This window comes from Podarcis gaigeae (assembly GCF_964106915.1).
Source record: "Podarcis gaigeae genome assembly, chromosome: 2".
NCBI lineage: Eukaryota > Metazoa > Chordata > Lepidosauria > Squamata > Lacertidae > Podarcis > Podarcis gaigeae.
In genome coordinates, this window is record NC_139679.1 from 7,426,935 (window position 1) to 7,446,337 (window position 19,403).

General features: G+C 43.9%; 1 protein-coding gene across 1 annotated transcript in view; it reads right to left on the reverse strand.

Annotated features, from left to right (window-relative positions):
- The window catches only part of FAIM2 (Fas apoptotic inhibitory molecule 2), a 40,972-nt gene extending 24,744 nt beyond the window's left edge, over positions 1-16,228 (reverse strand). Inside the window, exons 1-4 of the mRNA XM_083729512.1 lie at positions 15,848-16,228; positions 11,590-11,779; positions 1,848-1,948; positions 998-1,062 (exon numbers count right to left, since the gene is read on the reverse strand). Of these exons, the coding sequence (XP_083585638.1) occupies positions 998-1,062; positions 1,848-1,948; positions 11,590-11,779; positions 15,848-15,862 (371 nt within the window). The 5' untranslated portion in view covers positions 15,863-16,228. The remainder of the gene's footprint in view (positions 1-997; positions 1,063-1,847; positions 1,949-11,589; positions 11,780-15,847) is intronic.
- Positions 16,229-19,403: the final 3,175 nt, after the last annotated feature.

The window sequence follows — 19,403 nt, forward strand, 5'->3', positions numbered from 1 at the left end:
TGTACCTTAGTCAAAACTGCATACAAAAATATATTTGTTAGGAATAATGTGAATTTATGATTGGAGAAATGAGAAACTGAGAGAACCAGAAACTGACAGATCCATCCATCCATCCCTAGGTGCTACCAATTCTCACCTAGAGCAGGGGTAGCCAAGATGGTACCCTCCAAATGTGAACTGCAACTCCCATCATGCTTTGCAATTTGTCATGCTGTATGGGGGCAATGGGAGTTGGAGTCTGATAGCATCTGGTGGGTACCACACTGGCTACTCCTGAAAGCAATGTTCAAGGCCATTGTGGATGCTCCTCTATGGTTAAAATATCCCAGAAATTTTGAGGGAAGCTATTAATATCTTCCTGTAGTCTGCTATCATTCTGTTTAATAGTAGTAATAATAATAATAATAATAATTTATTTATATCCCGCCCTCCCCAGCCAAAGCCGGGCTGAGGGCAGCTAACAAAAATAAAATAATACAACATTCTAAAATCATTTCATTATAAAATTAATTCAAATCAAATTAATGGCAACCATTGGCCTAGAGTTCTGTGAAGATTGCCGAAGGAGGGAGTCAGGCTGTGCCCTGGCCAAAGGCCTGGTGGAACAGGTCTGTTTTGCAGGCCCTGAGGAAAGATGTCAGGTCCCGCAGGGCCCTAGTCACTTGTGACAGAGCGTTCCACCAGATCAGGGCCACAGCCGAAAAAGCCCTGGCTCTGGTTGAGGCCAGCTAAATAATAAATTTTAAGGCTCCAGACACAAAGTAAAACAAACAAACAAATAATATATCATCAATCAAGTGTGTCAGCTTGAATGCAAGTCCACAGACTTAGACGTTTGCAGGATAGTCCACAAGTCAGAAAGTCGTGCATAGTTTGCTCCTTTTATTCCCCATGCACAGGAAGAAATAATACGGGAGCAGTACTACCGTTAGGAAATATTAGCCAAAGCAGAAAAGGCACCTAAAGCAAAAGGCTTCTTGGTGGGCCAGAGACTTACCAGAAGGTGAAGAGGGCCACAATGGCAACTGTAACAAGAAGCTGAAGCAAAAGGATGCTGTAAACCTAAAATTGGGGGGAAACAATCAAATCAGCATGGTTGATGCTTAGAAACAAAAGGTAGAATTCAACACTGTGCTACGGTAATCGTTCCATCTGTGCAAAAATTATTCTCCCTCTTCCTCCTCCCGCCCATTGTGGAGGTTCTCCCGAACCTCCTGAGCAACTGCACAGGGAGGGGGCAAATCCTGCTGCAACAGTGGGCCTAATTGTGCTGGTTTCCAATAGTGCAACAACTTAGTTGAATTCAGCCCATAGTTTGACACAGTCCTTCCTTGTGGGATGTGAGCCATTGAGAATCAAAGCAATCTGCATAGCACTGTCCATCAGCTATGTTTCTTGAAGGAGGTTCACATGACACACATACACACACCAGTGGCACAAACCACACACCTGTGGCCTATATGGGATTATACCCATAGGTCTCCACCCCCACCCACATGTAACTGGATAGGGAGGCAAACTGGATAAGAGCCAGCATGGTGTAGTGGTTAAGAGCGGTGGACTCGTAATCTGGTGAACCGGGTTCGCTTCCCCGCTCCTCCACATGCAGCTGCTGGGTGACCTTGGGCTAGTCTCTGAAGTCTCTCAGCCTCACCTCATAGAGTGTTTGTTGTGGAGGAGGAAGGGAAAGGAGATTGTTAGCTGCTTTGAGACTCCTTAAGGGGAGTGAAAGGCGGGGTATCAAGTCCAAACTCCTCTTCTTCTTATAAGTGAGCCTAGAGCAAGAAGCATGTTGGACACCCTTGTTCCGCACAGTATGGAGGAAGGTTGACTGTTTCAGACATTACCTTCCTAATGAACACCCTGCGTACACTGCGGTCATCCCAGCTGAAAGTTGTGAGTGTCTCAGTGTCCCCGGAAAATCCACTGCCATAGTTGGGACTGGAGCCTGAAAAGGATGGAAAGTAAGACAAGTCAAGTTTTGACCCACTGCTCTCCTGGGGGAAAGTAGGGCCCATGACTCTTCAAACCAGCACAAATTCTTCCAGGCATTTTAACACCACTACGATACTCTGTCATTGGTTTCCGTAAAGTTTGCAGCATGTCAGATGATGTTTTCTATGTCAGTATCTGCATATTCAACTGCCATTAACAAAAACACAATGCCAGCTCCTGCCAACCTAGTAGCTCAAAAGCACGTCAAAGTGCAAGTAGATAAATAGGTACCACTCTGGCGGGAAGGTAAACAGTGTTTCCATGCGCTGCTCTGGTTTTGCCAGAAGCGGCTTAGTCATGCTGGCCACATGACCCGGAAAAACTGTATGCGGACAAACATCGGCTCCCTCAGCCAGTAAAGCGAGATGAGCGCCACAACCTCAGAGTCGTTCATGACTGGACTTAACTGTCAGGGGTCCTTTACCTTTTTTTAATGTTCTACCACACAAAAAGGATCAGGTATGAATGAACTTTATGGCATAAAACCAAAGGCCTTTGCAAAACAAAACAAAAATAGACAAAACCCCCAAACTTACTTACATTTTGTTGATACATAAGCTTTCTTCAGACATTATAAAATGGTTAATATTAACCATTATAAAATGGTTAACATTTATGTTCCCTGGATTTAGCCAGCAACATTGAATGAGACTTGTATATTTCATTGATTCTGTATCAGTAGATCAGATAAAGATCCACCCACGTTTTGCCAAATTTGTTTCTGAGAAGACAATACTTTGTTCTTCATTGAGCAAAACAAGTCAAATCTCTAGCTTTAGATGTGATGCTAAGCTAGAGATCATGGTTTGTCTCTCCCATGTGCTAGCAGGGATAAGAGTGGCCTAGATGAGCATGTTAATAGAAAACATGTATGATGTGTGAACTGCGCCAGTGTATTAAGATGGAGTATTTAGTTAGATTGTGGCTTTAGTTAATGGGGAACAAAACAAATTCTTTGCAGGCTGGGGGAAAAGGCCAACATTTGATTCCCTTTTGAGGGTGAAGTGAATGGAAAGTTACCATCTTCAAGATGAACAGTTTAAAAAGATGTCACAGGTGACAGTATCATAGATCAAAGATATAAGGGGGGGGAGAGTAGCAAACCCAGCAAAACAATGAAAACTGCATGTTCCAGTTCTTACCAAAGAAACAAAAAATAGGATCAAAAGGCCACAGGGCCTGGGGAGCCCAGGTAGACTTTGTACTCTCAGGATCATGTGAATGTCTCAAGAAAGAGGGCATTTCACAGGACTTTCCAGTTCTGAACAAAATGTGCTTGGTGTGTGTGTGTGTGTAAACTTTACACTAGTGTATGCCTTTTTGTACACATTACTTAGCTGGACAACTGCACTGCGAAATTCAGAGAAGTGCGAATTTTGAAGGCAGGCTCTGCTTTAGTTTGTGTGTTGTTTTCAGAAAGTGTGAATTAGCTAAGTGTGCTTTTTAATGTGAACTGGATTAGATTTCCCCGCTATCCTTTGTGGGTATGGTCTCAGGAGATCATTAGCTCAAATCTCATTTGTTGCAGACTTTGATTTAATGTGAATTTTCCATTGTTCCTTGAATAAACATTCTGATTTGCTGTTATCCCTGGATAATTTTTAATGAAAGCCACATTGAAAGAGTTGGTAGTTGGTAACTACAAGATACCAACACCTATTCAGTGTTGTTACACTGTGAAAAACCTCTACCATGTACCCCTTGTGATTTCCCCCCCTCTAAACTGAAAACAATACACACTTTAGTCTTTTTTTCATAAGGAAGGTCCTTTGCCCCTTTCCAACTTTACAATAATCCTTTCTGAGATGGAATGACCAGCACAGTACACTGTATTCCAAAAGTGACTGCACCAAAGATTTATATGATGGCATTATGATAGTGGTTTGTTTTATTTTCAAACCCTTTCCTACTAACATCCAGCATGGAAGTTGCCTTTTTTTATTGCCATCATATATTGAGCTGAGCTGATAGATTCACTGAGCATTGTCATTCACCATGACCCCAATATCTCTTTTGAAAATAATGGTGGAGATTAGAAAAAAATTAAAATACATACTTATTAATTTTAAGAATGTATAAACCATGCCTTCATCCAAAAGTAGATTACAGAGCAGTATAGATAAACACTTGAAATATGCAGTGCAGTACTAAAATAGTGTAAATGAACTCAAAAGAAATTCAACAAAATTATAATAAAATTGAGAGGACCAAAAACTCAACAATATTTAAAAATGTATTTGATATTTATTTATTTAAGTTTTTTTTTAAAGGTGCCAAACAGAATATACAACTGATGCTAGGCATACCTCTCACAGGAGCGCATTCCATAGCTGAAGTGCCAGCACAGCAAAGGGCCTATCTTTTTAATACAGTGGTACCATGGGACGCGGGTGGCGCTAATGGGTAAAACCTCAGTGCCTAGGACTTGCTGATTGTAAGGTCGGCGGTTTGAATCCCCGCGGCGGGGTGAGCTCCCGTCGTTCGGTCCCAGCTCCTGCCCACCTAGCAGCTCAAAAGCACCCCTAAGTGCAAGTAGATAAATAGGTACCGCTTTATAGCGGGAAGGTAAATGGCGTTTCCGTGTGCGGCGCTGGTGCTGGCTCGCCAGCTGCAGCTTCGTCACGCTGGCCACATGACCTGGAAGTGTCGTCGGATGGCGCCGGCTCCCGGCCTCTTAAGCGAGATGAGCGTGCAACCCTAGAGTCAGACACGACTGGCCCGTTCGGGCAGGGGTACCTTTACCTTTACTTACCTTGGGTTACATACACTTCAGGTTACAGACTCTACTAACCCAGAAATAGTACCTGGGGTTAAGAACTTTGCTACAGGATGAGAACAGAAATTGTGCAGCAGCAGCGCAGCGGAAGGCTCCATTAGCTAAAGTGGTGCTTCAGGTTAAGAACAGTTTCACATTAAGAACGGACCTCCAGAATGAATTAAGTACTTAACCCAAGGTACCACTGTATACATATTGTATTCCGCCTATAACTACTCTAAAGATACATGGGCAGGTTGATAAAATTAGAGGCATTCCAGTGATTGTACCTTTGAAATCCCTTCTCCTATCATTGAGTGATAGCGGGTAATAATACATATATGTGTGCAGAAAATGCAGAGATACAATTTATTGCCTCCAGGAAATACAGCAGTACAGTTGCCTCTTCTCCACCATAGCCAATCAGGACAGACATTTTGCTACAAAATGATATGTATCTATACATATCATGGGCTATATAGATATTGCAATTAGGGCTCAGGTTAGCCCTTTATCTTTCAGCTGTGGGGCCGAGGCTTTTCCTATTAGAGAGCATTAAGTCTTCTTGTGAGCATATGAGGTGGGTCTCCCAGGGAATATTTCTCCTTTACGCCTAATGCAGAAGAAATCCCTCCGCTTGGTTTAATTGTCTCAGACTATACTGTCTTGACATCACCTATTATGACAACTCCATCCACGCCAGGGACAAATTTGGCCAAGATACAACAGTCTGCTTCATTTACAGAGTTCGTATTTTACCCAAGGCACCACGACACAATGAGAACATGGAATTCAAGCTGCTGCATTGCCTACGTTCCAACGTTATTCGTCTTAAAATGGTAAAAGATTTGCTTGTTTGGTGCAAGGCTCACTCTGTTTTCTATTGCTGTGTTGTACAAATGTATTTGAACCAGGTAGCTACACTATAGCCAAAGCATCCAGTATGATGCTCTCCAGTTATTGCTTTCATCATTCCTGACCATTGACTATGCTGGCCTCAAACACTTGGAGGGCACCACACTAGCCCTCCCTGCTCTGCAATTTAGCCAAACGATTTTACCCCATGTTTTCATCCATACAGGACTCCAAGATGGCTAACAATCCATCATTTGAAAACAACAACAATTCAGATTCAAGCACTACAAATAAAACAGCCACCAGCAAACTCCAATGTGATTCAGCAAGAGCAACACAACACTGTCAAATCGATAGTTACGTAAATTCAGCTAACAAATATACCCACAACGTGCATACAACAACCTAACTTTGCAAAGGCAGATGTGGAACATTACGAAGAAAAGTTCATCTTTTGCAAGTACCCTCCTTAAAGTTGTTACGTTTGACACTTGTATTCGCTAAGACATACGTGGAACACAAAAAGCTTTTGTTTGGACATTACGTTTAAAAAAACTGATTCATTTGTGCATACAGTGGTACCTCTGGTTAAGAACTTAATAAGTTCTGGAGGTCTGTTCTTAACCTGAAACTGTTCTTAACCTGAAGCACCACTTTAGCTAATGGGGCCTCCCACTGCCACCGCGCCACCGGAGCACAATTTCTGTTCTCATCCTGAAGCAAAGTTCTTAACCTGAGGTACTATTTCTGGGTTAACAGAGTCTGTAACCTGAAGCATCTGTAACCTGAAGTGTATGTAACCCAAGGTACCACTGTACGTGGAACACAAAAGCTTCTATTTGGACATTACGTATATAAGAACTGATCTATTTGTATTTCCTGTTCTAAATGTTGGTCCTTAATTGCTTCTACTCAATTAGATCATGTGAAAAGAGTTATCTTTATATGATGTATAAATAATTTATACACAAAGAATTTAAACACAGCCAGTTATGTTGTGGGTATATTTGTCAGCAAGAGTAACAGCAAAACCAAATCAATAATTAGTTTTGACTCTGTTTTTTATAAAGTACTGTAATAGTAACAGGCAGATAGAGAGGAAGGTAAATGGATAGTCTTAAGCCATGGATTTCCACAAGTTGGTATTATCCAAAGGTAACACCTCTCATGGGACGCGGGTGGCGCTGTGGGTAAAACCTCAGCACCTAGGACTTGCCAATCATCAGGTCGGCGGTTCGAATCCCCGCGGCGGGGTGCGCTCCCGTTGTTCGGTCCTAGCGCCTGCCAACCTAGCAGTTCGAAAGCACCCCCGGGTGCAAGTAGATAAATAGGGACCGCTTACTAGCGGGAAGGTAAACGGCGTTTCCGTGTGCTGCGCTGGCTCGCCAGATGCAGCTTGTCACGCTGGCCACGTGACCCAGAAGTATCTTCGGACAGCGCTGGCCCCTGGTCTGTTAAGCGAGATGGGCGCGCAACCCCAGAGTCGGACACGACTGGCCCGTACAGGCAGGGGTACCTTTACCTTTACCTTTTAACACCTCTCAGCCAGAGGTGCAAGATAAAGTGCTGGAGGGCTTAGGAGTCAGGTGGAGTCATAACAGAAGCAGCAGCCCTTACAATATCCAGCCCCCTTAAGGCATTCACCATCACCAACAGGTCTTTGAACTGGACTTAGAAATGGATCAGCAGACAATGCAAATGATATTAGGCAGAGTGAGGCCGCTGTAGCTCCCCACCGCCACACCATTTCCTCTGAGTCCCCCAAGGGAGTAGGAAACCCTTGCCCATCTACTGCAAGCCATCCAGAAATAATACCAGTAGTAGTATTATACCATACATCTGGTATACTGTAAGCCATACCATTAGTTTGCAATCTACCTTCTGTTCAGCCCTGCTCTACTCTACCTTGTAGTTTTGCCAGCATGATGCTGTTACCTGGAGCTACATCTTTCTGTGGTTCACTTGCTGTCTGGACCAAGCTTTCCATATGAATCATTTGGTCCAGAATTTCTATCAGGACTCTTAAATTGCAAGGAACCTTCAAACATGCAGTCCTCAACCACCTACAGTCTAAAGTGGTTGTGACCTAGAAATTATTGGCCACATGGTTTTATTTCATGTGTAGGTTGCCTTTATGCTTATAGTACATTATGATCTGCTCTGCACAACATAAGTTGACTTGCAAAAGTAGATAGGGGAGGGTGTGGCTGGGCCTCCTACTTTTGGCAGGGAGGAAACTGGACATTTGGTCCCTTCTCTTCCATAAAAGATGCTAGATTTTTGAGAGAGGGAGCCTGGATTGTCAAGCATGTAAAATTGTAAAAATTTAATAGCACAGGCTTTCAGTGGTCAACAACCCATGATGCAATCCCTCTGTGAATTTATATAGGCTATTGCAACTTGCTGCTCTTTGTTACTAAGCCCAACTTCATTTCCAGATGCACTTAACTGTTGTGAAGCAGCAGGCTGAAAGCAAAGATGAACAAGGTTTAAGTGTCTTAAGGGAGCTGCAGATAAGGAGCTTAGGGACTTATTAATTCTAAACCACCCTTTCAAGCTTGTGGGCAGTCTCTCTCTAAGGATGTTTCACCAACGTCACAGAGGTTCAAGAGATGCAGTTTTTGAGGAAGTATCATACAGAATTCCCTCCCATTAATACCCCCTTCCTAGAGTTGCTGTACATTCCTAACTCTAAGGGACTTCAAAAAACGATAGGATACTTTGGTTACGGTTAATCAAGCCACAAAATAGGGTTCATTTCGGACAGAATCAATTTGGGGGAATATTGAAACTAGGCCTCTTGGCCTCTTGCAATAGTTCAGGAAGAAGATTAGAACATGTCAAATAAAAAAGAATGATGTGCATTAGATTTCTAACCCACCGCAGGAAAACAAAATATTCATTAATCACAATGCTACTCAAAGCCACCCCTGGCATTAGGCAGAGTGAGGCAGCCCATCTCAGTCACCTGATTTGGGGATACCAAAAATAGCAGCAACATTCGGATTATCCAGATTATTAACATTATGATGGTTCTACATTATTTTACAGCCATTGGGGTTGCTGTTTGGTTGCTTGCCCCCAGTACCCAAATGCCTTGTTCCAGCTCTGTGTATATTGGAATCGTTGGAGTGGTTTAATGCTGGTCACCCAGAATGAGTGCTTTGAGAGGGGGAGCCCGGATTATGAGACATGTGATAAAGGTGAATAATATACCTTTGCTTTTCTGAATTATTACCCGCTATTCAACCCTAAACCCAGGTTTGCTGGTAACTAGATTCCACCACTGTGTTGCAAGCTTTATGCAGCAAACTCCTGTGGAATCAGGGCATTCATATTAAGAACAATCAAATGATACTGCCGCCCCGGGGGACACTTAAGGTGTATATTTTTAGGACCCACCTTATTTTTGTGACTGTAAATTGTTTAAAACTGATTTTAATATTGTGCTTTACTGTTGTGTTACGTAACCCAGCCTGGGACCTTAGGGTGATGGGAGGGGAATGAATCAATGAATGAATAAGCGCCTGAACCAAAGCCAACGTTCACTGAGACCTTTTCATAGTCACTCAGTTGGACCTTGTATTAAACTCCCAACACCCATTGGAACATTAAGATCTAAGCTATAAATTAAGTAGCTGAAAATTCGCATTTACTGTATTTCTCTAGCGTATTCTTCTTATTGCTGCTTTTACGTAGCAAAAACATGTCCATTGTCCTCTGAAGGCTCCAGCACCCAGAAGCAGATGTGAAGATCAATGAGAGAGTAACCATTCTGAAAGGCTGCATGCCCCTCCTTGGTGACATCATTGTGATGGCACAGGACTGGAACCTTCAGGTGGCAGATGAACTCACCCATCCCTCTGGGGCCTTTGGTTCCTCACTGAGGATTTCCTGGGGCATGGCTAGGGATGTCCAAGGAATCCATTGAAAATGGACTATCAAACAGATTTTCTTCTGTCCACCCATTCAAGCCCTATTGCAGCACAGACTCTTGCTATTAGTCAGGCTTCCTCAACCTCGGCCCTCCAAATGTTTTGAGACTACAATTCCCATCATCCCTGACCACTGGTCCTGCTAGCTAGGGATCATGGGAGTTGTAGGGAAAACATCTGGAGGGCCGAGGTTGAGGAAACCTGCTATAAATGCTTTTCATCTTAGCTCATGAAACTGAAAATATTTTTTAAACATGCTCACATGATACATATATAGATGCATAAATTGTTTTGCAATGTACATTATTTACATATCACTGATGTAGAATTGCCAGTGTCCCAATAGATGCCTCTCTGCTTTTTAAATTTCTGAAGTGTTTGTTGCTAGAGGGAGCCTATATGCATTGATTGCAAGCCTAACCATGTTCTACTCAGAGGTAAATCCCAAAACTTCAACGAGGCATACTCCCAGGTAAGTGGGGGTTAGGATTTCGACCTTAATCTGTTTCCTATTGTGAATTTCAAAAACCAGTGGAATGAATCACTCATTCTTGCTTTTTCACATGGAAAGAAATGATCTCTTGTTACCTGTGGATTTTATCTGTGCTCTACAGTTAGTCAGAGTCCCTTTGTCAAACTGGGGAAAACCATCTGGATTTGACTGCTCATTTTTACTTACAATCCATCCCTTAAATCTTTATTTTCAAACCAAAATTTAATTTAAATGTACTTTTCTCCCCCACTACCACCACCAGGTTTTGTTGATTTATAGCTTGTTGTACTTTCCTAGATGCTACTCAGTTCCTTTTGTACTGTGCAGGGAATTTTAAAACTGGACATTATTTTTATTTTCATTGCAGGAATACATTCACACAATGAGGATTTCAAGCTTTCAAACACAAAGTCATGTTCACTGTAAACATTTAAAACATTTAAAACCTAAATTGGTTTGTGTGTAATGTTTCAGCAAGCACATGGCCACAAACATTTTCCATATAAATACACATTTATGAAATAGATGATGCAATAAAAAGAACATATATGTTAACTGAGCAAAGGAGAATGTCTGTAGAATTTAGAAAATCCAGCAAACATAGAGCAAAATAGCAACAAGATATTAAACTGTCCCTTCTTGACTCCTCAGTCAGGGAAACAAGAGAGAATGGCAAGTTTATACAGAGCTGTGAGAAATCAAATCTCCCAGTTCTCTTAACAACTAGTACATAATTTATAGAGTTTCCACAAAGGTAGCAGTGGAGGAGCTCCCAACTTATCCACAAAGCTATGAATTAATGCAGACATTTTAATTAAATATAGATAGATAGATAGATGATAGATCGATAGATAGATGATAGATAGATAGATAGATAGATAGATAGATAGATAGATGATAGATAGATAGATGATAGATAGATAGATGATAGATAGAGAGAGAGAGAGAGAGAGAGAGAGAGAGATGATAGATAGATAGATAGATAGATAGATAGATAGATAGATAGATAGATGATAGATGATAGATAAATAGATAGATAGATAGATAGATAGATAGATAGATAGAGATAGATGATAGATAGATAGATAGATAGATAGATAGATAGATAGATAGAAAGATAGAGAGAGAGAGAGAGAGAGAGAGAGAGAGAGATAGATAGATAGATAGATGATAGATAGAGATAGATAGATAGATAGATAGATAGATAGATAGATAGATAGATGATAGATAGATAGATAGATAGATGATAGATAGATAGATAGATAGATAGATAGATAGATAGATAGATATAGATGATAGATAGATAGATAGATAGATAGATAGATAGATAGATAGATGATAGATAGATAGATAGATAGATAGATAGATAGATAGATAGATAGATATGAATATTTTTATAAATAAATAATTGCATATAACTGCATAATGACACCACAAATACTCAAATACTCATGCAGGGTAAGAAGTCAATAGCAGTGCAAGACTATGTGTATCTACTCAAAAGTAAGTCTGATTAAATTCATAGGGTTGTATTCTAAGAGAAAGCGGAAACTCACTGGGATCCACATACGCCCAAGCTGGATGGAGAGGAACGTTCAGAGGTGGAGGGAATGCCCCTGATTTCAATCCTTCTGCTGAAGTCGCCTCTTCGTATGTTGGAGGAGCCGATGGGACGTTTGTGTTGTCCCTTTTGTCTGCATCTGCCTGCTGCCCTTCAGAGTTTGCAGGCTTGTTATTCACGGAGAGCTGCAGAGCAAAATAGGAAATTTTTTTGTTTTTATTTTTAAGAAAATAAATTAAAAAAAAACCTCATGTGTTTTATATGGGACAAAGAGGAGGCAACCAAAACAAAGTTCCAGGTCCAGTATTTTTTTAAGGGGACACATGGCCAAGGGAGCTTCAGCAGCCCTCTTAGCCTAGAAGAGGTGGGGCATATATACAGAGAATGGTCTGACCTTCTCAGCTTTCCCATGTCCAGTAAGAATGGCAATGGATCTGTGGTGAACCTTGGTTGAACTAAATGCTGAGTCTTTCCACCTTGAGTAAACTAAATTGACTACTGCCCAGATTTAGGACATGCTCATTTCTCATATACACCAAGTAAGGTCTTGGGAAATGATTTTTTCCTAAGACCTCTTGTCAATGATGGCATGTTAGCCAACAGTCGTAAGAGGGAACCTTAATGCCAGAGGTGGTTCATATGCAGGTCAGCACGGAGATTCAGAGACTTGAAGTAAAGTTAGCTTTTTATTAGGATAAACAGCATACAGTACATCCAGAGAGCACCACAGGGCACAGCTTGCCTCCAGGAGCACAGTGGCCAAGACTGCCTGTCTGCACCTCCTAAGGTAAAGGTAAAGGGACCCCTGACCATTAGGTCCAGTCGTGACCGACTCTGGGGTTGTGCGCTCATCTCGCTCTATAGGCTGAGGGAGCCGGCGTTTGTCCACAGACATGACTAAGCCGCTTCTGGCGAACCAGAGGAGCACACGGAAATGCCATTTACCTTCCCGTCGGAGTGATACCTATTTATCTACTTGCACTTTGTGCTTACGAACTGCTAGGTTGGCAGGAGCAGGGACCAAGCAATGGAAGCTCACTCCATTGCGGGGATTCGAACCACCAACCTTCTGATTGGCAAGCCCAAATCTCTTCATTAGCTGTATGTCTTCCAAACAACCTTAACCTCTTGTTCTCTGTGTGCTCTTTGTTTGGCTACATGCAAAGCTCTGTGTGTCCTTGGAGACAAGGGTGGGAAGGGAGATTAATACAGTGGGACCTGTCAGTTCCCGTGAAGCTGCCATAGCTCCTGTCCCCTTCCTCCTCTGCTTCAGGTCCTGAACCTGAATTTCTTCCCTCTGCTTCCTGCCCTGCCCTTGAATGGCTTTCTACCTGTGGCTCCTCTCTTGCCCTCAAGCCTGTTGCTTCTTCATCACCCCACCCTCCTCCTTCCTCTGACCCATCTTCCATGTCCCACCACAAGTCCCCTGGTTCACAGCCTCCTCTCCTCTCCTCCCGTGGGGGTTCTTCCGGAGCCTCCCACCACTCTTCTTCATCCAGCCAGTCCCTGACCCAGAAGCTCAAGTTTGTGGTGCTTTTAAAGAAGCAAGAGAGGAACTAGTAGGGTTATAGCAAAAGGCTCCTCATTACGTTTTTCATGAAAGCCATTGTTTCCTCATGTATATCAAGTGAGTATATCAACATACTCCAGATGTTGCTGGACAACAACTCCCACCATCCCTGGCTGTGGCTGATGGAGGTTGTAGTCCAATGACATCTCGAAGGCCTCAGTGGGTTCCCCACAGTTGTTGTATTCCATTTTGTTTTGTAGATGTGTCCATTTCCCTAGACCAGGGGTCAGCAAACTTTTTCAGCAGGGGGCCGGTCCCCTGTCCCTCAGACCTTGTGGGGGGCCAGACTATATTTGGGGGGGATTAATGAATTCCTATGCCCCACAAATTTTACTTTCTTGGGCTCCATGATCACTGCAGATGGTGACAGCAGCCACAAAATTAGAAGATGCCTGCTTCTTGAGAGAAAAGCAATGACAAACCTAGACAGCATCTTAAAAAACAGACACATCACCTTGCCAACAAAGGTCCATATAGTTAAAGCTATGGTTTTCCCAGTAGTGATGTATGGAAGTGAAAGCTGGACCATAAAGAAGGCTGATTGCCGAAGAATTGATGCTTTTGAATTATGGTGCTGGAGGAGACTCTTGAGAGTCCCATGGACTGCAAGAAGATCAAACCTCTCCATTCTGAAGGAAATCAGCCCTGAGTGCTCACTGGAAGGACAGATCCTGAAGCTGAGGCTCCAATACTTTGGCCACCTCATGAGAAGAGAAGACTCCCTGGAAAAGGCCCTGATGTTGGGAAAGATGGAGGGCACAAGGAGAAGGGGACGACAGAGGACGAGATGGTTGGATGGTGATCTTGAAGCTACCAGCATGGGTTTGACCAAACTGTGGGAGCCAGTGGAAGACAGGAGTGCCTGGCGTGCTCTGGTCCATGGGGTCATGAAGAGTCGGACACGACTAAACGACTAAACAACAACAACAACATGCCCCACAAATAACCCATTTTAAATAAAAGGACACATTCTACTCATGTAAAAACATGCTGATTCCCGGATGGGGCAGCGGGCTGGATTTAGAGACTATTGGGCTGGATCCGGCCCCCAAGCCTTAGTTTGCCTACCCTTGCCCCTAGACTGATCCACTGGCTTTTTGTGAGACTGTAAGCTCAGCCTTGCCATCTAGGAGGTTCAATCTGTAGACCAGAGGTGGGGAACCTGTGGCCCTCCAGATGTTGCCAAACTGCAGCTCCCATCATCCCTTTCCATTGGCCACGTTGGCTGGGTCTGATGGAGTTGTAGTTCAACAGCATCTGGTAGGCCTAAACTTCCCCACCCCTCCTGTAGACTGCAGGATAATCCAGCCTGCTGCTCCCATAGCATTTCAAATTATGCCTCTGCTTCTGTGGCTTGAACAAAAAACACATGTCCTCCCTAATGTCTCACAGCAGTTAAAAATACTTAAAACAACAGAAGCAACACACTCTGTGATCCAGCATCACTTGACACCACTATCTTGAACAACAGATTCAAAATAAGCCCTATTGACCTCAGAAGGATTTAGGTCCTAGTGCAGCCTGACACTCAATTTGGCGTCCCCAATTCCAACCCTGTACAATCAACAGCACAGCTCCATAAAAACAATGCTAATGCAACCCCCCGGCTGTTTCACAGCAGTGCAGTGTTGCAGTGCAGCCACCCCACAAAAGCTTTCTATAATTATAACAACTCAACACATGGCAGCTGAACAATCTGAGCCAATCAGCAGCAGTGCCAAAATGAATCAGAGGTGTGTGGAGTTGTCCAGGAGTTGCGTCAGTGTGGTGCCATCTGGATTGAGGTGACCTAATTCAAAGGGATCGAGTGCCTAGAAGGTGAGGGGGGCAGAAGAGAAGGGGGGGACCTTTGCAAAGGAGATTTCTTAGGTCCAGCTTCGTGCAAGAAATTTAGCATTTCATACGTATCCTCTAGTATAGGCATGGGAGTAGACTCTCATTGCATGACATCAACACCCTGCTGGCCACATTCCAGTTCCACAAGCAAGGGAGCATTTGGGATAACTCATCCCTATTACATAACTTCCTTTGCGCACAGGTGAGACCCAGAATTATGGAACACGCGACATAAGCGATTGCAGCAGCATCCAAAATTGAACCGCCATAGATTTGTTGCTTACATCACAGCCATAAGTCCAGGGTTCTAACACCTACAGGAGGCTAAAAACTAAAGCATGCATTTAAAGCCCCTCTGATGCTGCTTTTGCATGGCAACTGATTTCTTACAGGGGCGGGTTGGGGAGGCCGGGGCCAGGAGGGTGTGATGGATGAAATTTAATCTCCTTCAGTTCAACCTCCTGCAATGAGTAAGAACAGGATTTCTTATTCTTGCAAGGGTTCAAGAGCACTTTTTAAGGGCTGGCAGGAACACAAATCCCAGGGGAGATGATAGGGGATAAGTGGAGGTGATTGACAGCAATCCTGTCACTAGCCCTGCGGTGACATGCAATAAACCTCTTCCCACATCCCCCCCTTTTTTCTCTTTCGCAACAGGGATTTGGTGCAAAGAACAAGCAGATGGATGATTTGCTCTCGTACACAAACACACAAAGATGGTGAGGTTGCATTAATTCAGCACCACAATTGCATTCGTCCTTACACCGCGCTTAATTCTGCCAAGCATCTACAAGCCAGCCTGATTATTAGAAATAAGCAAGGCTTTTTGGCTCTGCTCCCCACCTACCTTTCCCTGCGTCATGTTTTCCTATGGACTGATGCTCCTCTGCTTGAGAGAATGGCACTTCGCAGGAAGTGAGAGCGAGGAGAGCTATTTTTCTCCCCTCTGCTCAGCAGCTGACTGGCTACGTATTATTTGCTGGCTCTTTCCCTGGTGTGTCGCTTCAACCTCTGCAGCCTGGTCGGGTGATGCTCTTACATTCCAGCAACATCTAGATCTCATCTCCCTTCTGGTGGTGGAGGTGGGAATCTACCATTCCTGAGTTGCTGAACAGGGGGGGCGGATGTTGAGGAAAGCAGATGCAAGAAAGAAAGGTGGGGGTGCTGAGGAAGGACCGTGCAAGCTTTTGACGTAGCCTCTTTCAGAGTGTGATGCAGTGTCACACACAGAGGGAGACAAACCCAGCAAACGCCAGAATGCAGCTGAACGACAGAGGACCAAAAACGCAGAGTGAACAAACAAAAGGGGAGGTGAAAGAGAGAAGGTGATGCAGAGGAGAGGATGTTCTTCTAAGACTTAAATGCACCACTTTGCTGCGTTACTAACAGCAGCCCAGGGAGCGATTAGCAGCAGAGCAGCTTGGGGTGTTGCACATCAGAAGGGAAAGACGCTCTTGCTTCCACTCTGACTTTCACATAGTCAGCTAGATAGTTTATCAGGTATGCATATATCACTCCATGCATCCAAAGACATCCCCAAGAGATTTGCAATGATGAAATGCAATACCTTTTAAAAATAAAGAATTTTAAAAGAATGCCTTTTAAAAATAAAGCAATAGGACAATTCAAAACACTAAAAGTGCTCGTCTGATGAATATCATTTGAAACAACACAGTGGCTTTGCACATATTTAATCCTCCCTGAACAGCTGGCTGTGGGGCTGTGGACACACCACATATTTAAAACAATTCCCCTCCAAAGAATCCTGAGAACTGAAGCTGCTGGGAAATGTAGCTCTCCTAGGGAAAACTACACTTCCCAGGATTTGGAGTGTGTTTCACGCAGAACCTTCATTATTCTTTGCATTTTCTTGTCAGATTCTCCTTTAAAATACAAACATGTTTATATGCTGTGTGCATTATGGCCTAGGTGCCACACAGGACTATTCCTGTATTCCTAGGTGCCTTACAGGACTATTCTCATCCCTCTTAAAACTTACAGCTCAGCATGCATTTTATTTGCCTTAATTGCTGAGCCCTGAAGACTGCTGTTTTATTGTCGTGCTCTTAAAAAAACAGTCACAAGCCACATGCACATCAGCAAGAACACTAGCAGGAGATCTACCCAGTTTCATTGAGGTGCAAGGTTTAACAACTTAACTCTTTGGTTTTGGGCATTGTCAAAGATTCATATAATTGTACAGTTGGAAGGTATCCCAAGGATCATCTAGCCCAACCCCCTGCCATGTAGAACTCTCAACTAAAGCATCCATGACAGATCTTTCTCCTCTGTTCCTCCCCCACAGGGAAGCCGCATGTCACTTTTATGTAGCAACAACAAGTCTTGCAGCACCTTAAAGTAAAGGTAAAGGTACCCCTGCCCGTACGGGCCAGTCGTGACCGACTCTGGAGTTGCGCGCCCATCTCACTTAAGAGGCCGGGGCCAGCACTGTCTGAAGACACTTCTGGGTCACGTGGCCAGCGTGACGAAGCTGCTCTGGCGAGCCTGCACCAGCGCAGCACACGGAAATGCCGTTTACCTGCCCACTATAAAGTGGTACCTATTTATCTACTTGCACTTAAGGGTGCTTTTGAACTGCTAGGTGGGCAGGAGCTGGGACCGAAAGACAGGAGCTCACCCCGCAGCGGGGATTCGAACCGCCGACCATGTGATCGGCAAGTCCTAGGTGCTGAGGTTTTACCCACAGCACCACCCGCGTCCCTGTAGCAGCACCTTAAATATTAGCAAATTTGTAAGAGCACAAGCTTTTGTGGAACACCCACAAATATTTATTGTGGTGGGATTCATGTGATGTAGTCGACTACAAATCTTGTGCCCATGATACGTTGGCCTTCAAAGTGCTGCAAGACTCGCATTCTTGGCCTTCCCCTTTGTGTGCCTTATATTCTGCATGCAAACCAGAGCCCTGAGTGTGCCCCACTGGCATTCCTAGATGGTGCTTGACAGTAGCAGTGCATAGGTAAAGGTAAAGGTACCCCTGACCGTTAGGTCCAGTTGCGGACAACTCTGGGGTTGCAGCGCTCATTTTGCTCTATAGGCCAAGGGAGCTGGCGTTTGTCCACAGACAGCTTCCGGGCCATGTGGCCAGCATGACTAAGCCGCTTCTGGCAAACCAGAGCAGCGCACGGAAACACCATTTACCTTCCCGCCAGAGAGGTACCTATTTATCTACTTGCACTGCCATGCTTTCAAACTGCTTTCAAACAGCAAGAGCTGGGACAGAGCAATGGGACCCCATCGCGGGGATTTGAACCGCCAAGCTTCTGATTGGCAAGCCCAAGAGGCTCAGTGATTTAGACCACAATGCCACCCGCATCCTTATGTGGCATTGCATACTGAATTTTAATTACTGGAAGTCCATTTTCACCTAAAACATGGGATAAAAATATAATAAATATAATTATAACATAATATAATATAATAACATAAAATTAAATTGAAGCATTATGGCTAAGGGGCCCACTTGCAGGGCAGCCTGCAGGAATTTTTCCAGGTTGGAGGGAGGAGTACCAAAAGGATAGAGCAGATGAAAGATAAGAAACAGAGAGAAAGAGAAAAGAAGAATAGCTCCTGTACATTTTGCCTCATATCCCAGGTTCTACAAATGCTTGGGGGGGGGGATTCTTTAAAGAAAATGAAAGCTGGGGGTTGTTCCATTGGCACTGGTGATAGCATAGCCCATTTCTCCCTTGTATCTGAGGGCAGCAGACTAGCTTAGATGAGACAAGAACAACCTTCGAGCCACACAGCTCTGTCCTCCAACACAGGGGAATAGTCCTCCAACAGATGGCCACCACTTCCCCCTAACATCTTCTGCCTGAGGCAGTGGCCACATTATTTGCCTAACAGTAGGGCCGGTCCTGGCCATTTGCTAGGATACTGTAAAAAGTACTACTGATGTTGAAACAAGATTTGCTTTACTTATTTACTTACTTATTTCAACAATTAACCTGCAGTTTATAGTTTTAACCTGCTAATTAGTTATACAGTCCAGAAAACATTTTGCTCTTGAATGCTGCCAAAACAAAGTTGGAAATTCAGGAGTTTGTTTTATTAAAGCTATAGGCACAGTGCAGTATAACTTAGCTACTGTTGTGTCATAAAAAATACTAAAGGTAAAGGTACCCCTGCCCGTACGGGCCAGTCTTGACAGACTCTAGGGTTGTGCGCTCATCTCACTCTAGAGGCCGGGAGCCAGCGCTGTCCGCAGACACTTCTGGGTCACGTGGCCAGCGTGACAAGCTGCATCTGGTGAGCCAGCACAGCACACGGAACGCCGTTTACCTTCCCGCTAGTAAGCGGTCCCTATTTATCTACTTGCACCCGGGGGTGCTTTCGAACTGCTAGGCTGGCAGGCGCTGGGACTGAGCAATGGGAGCGCA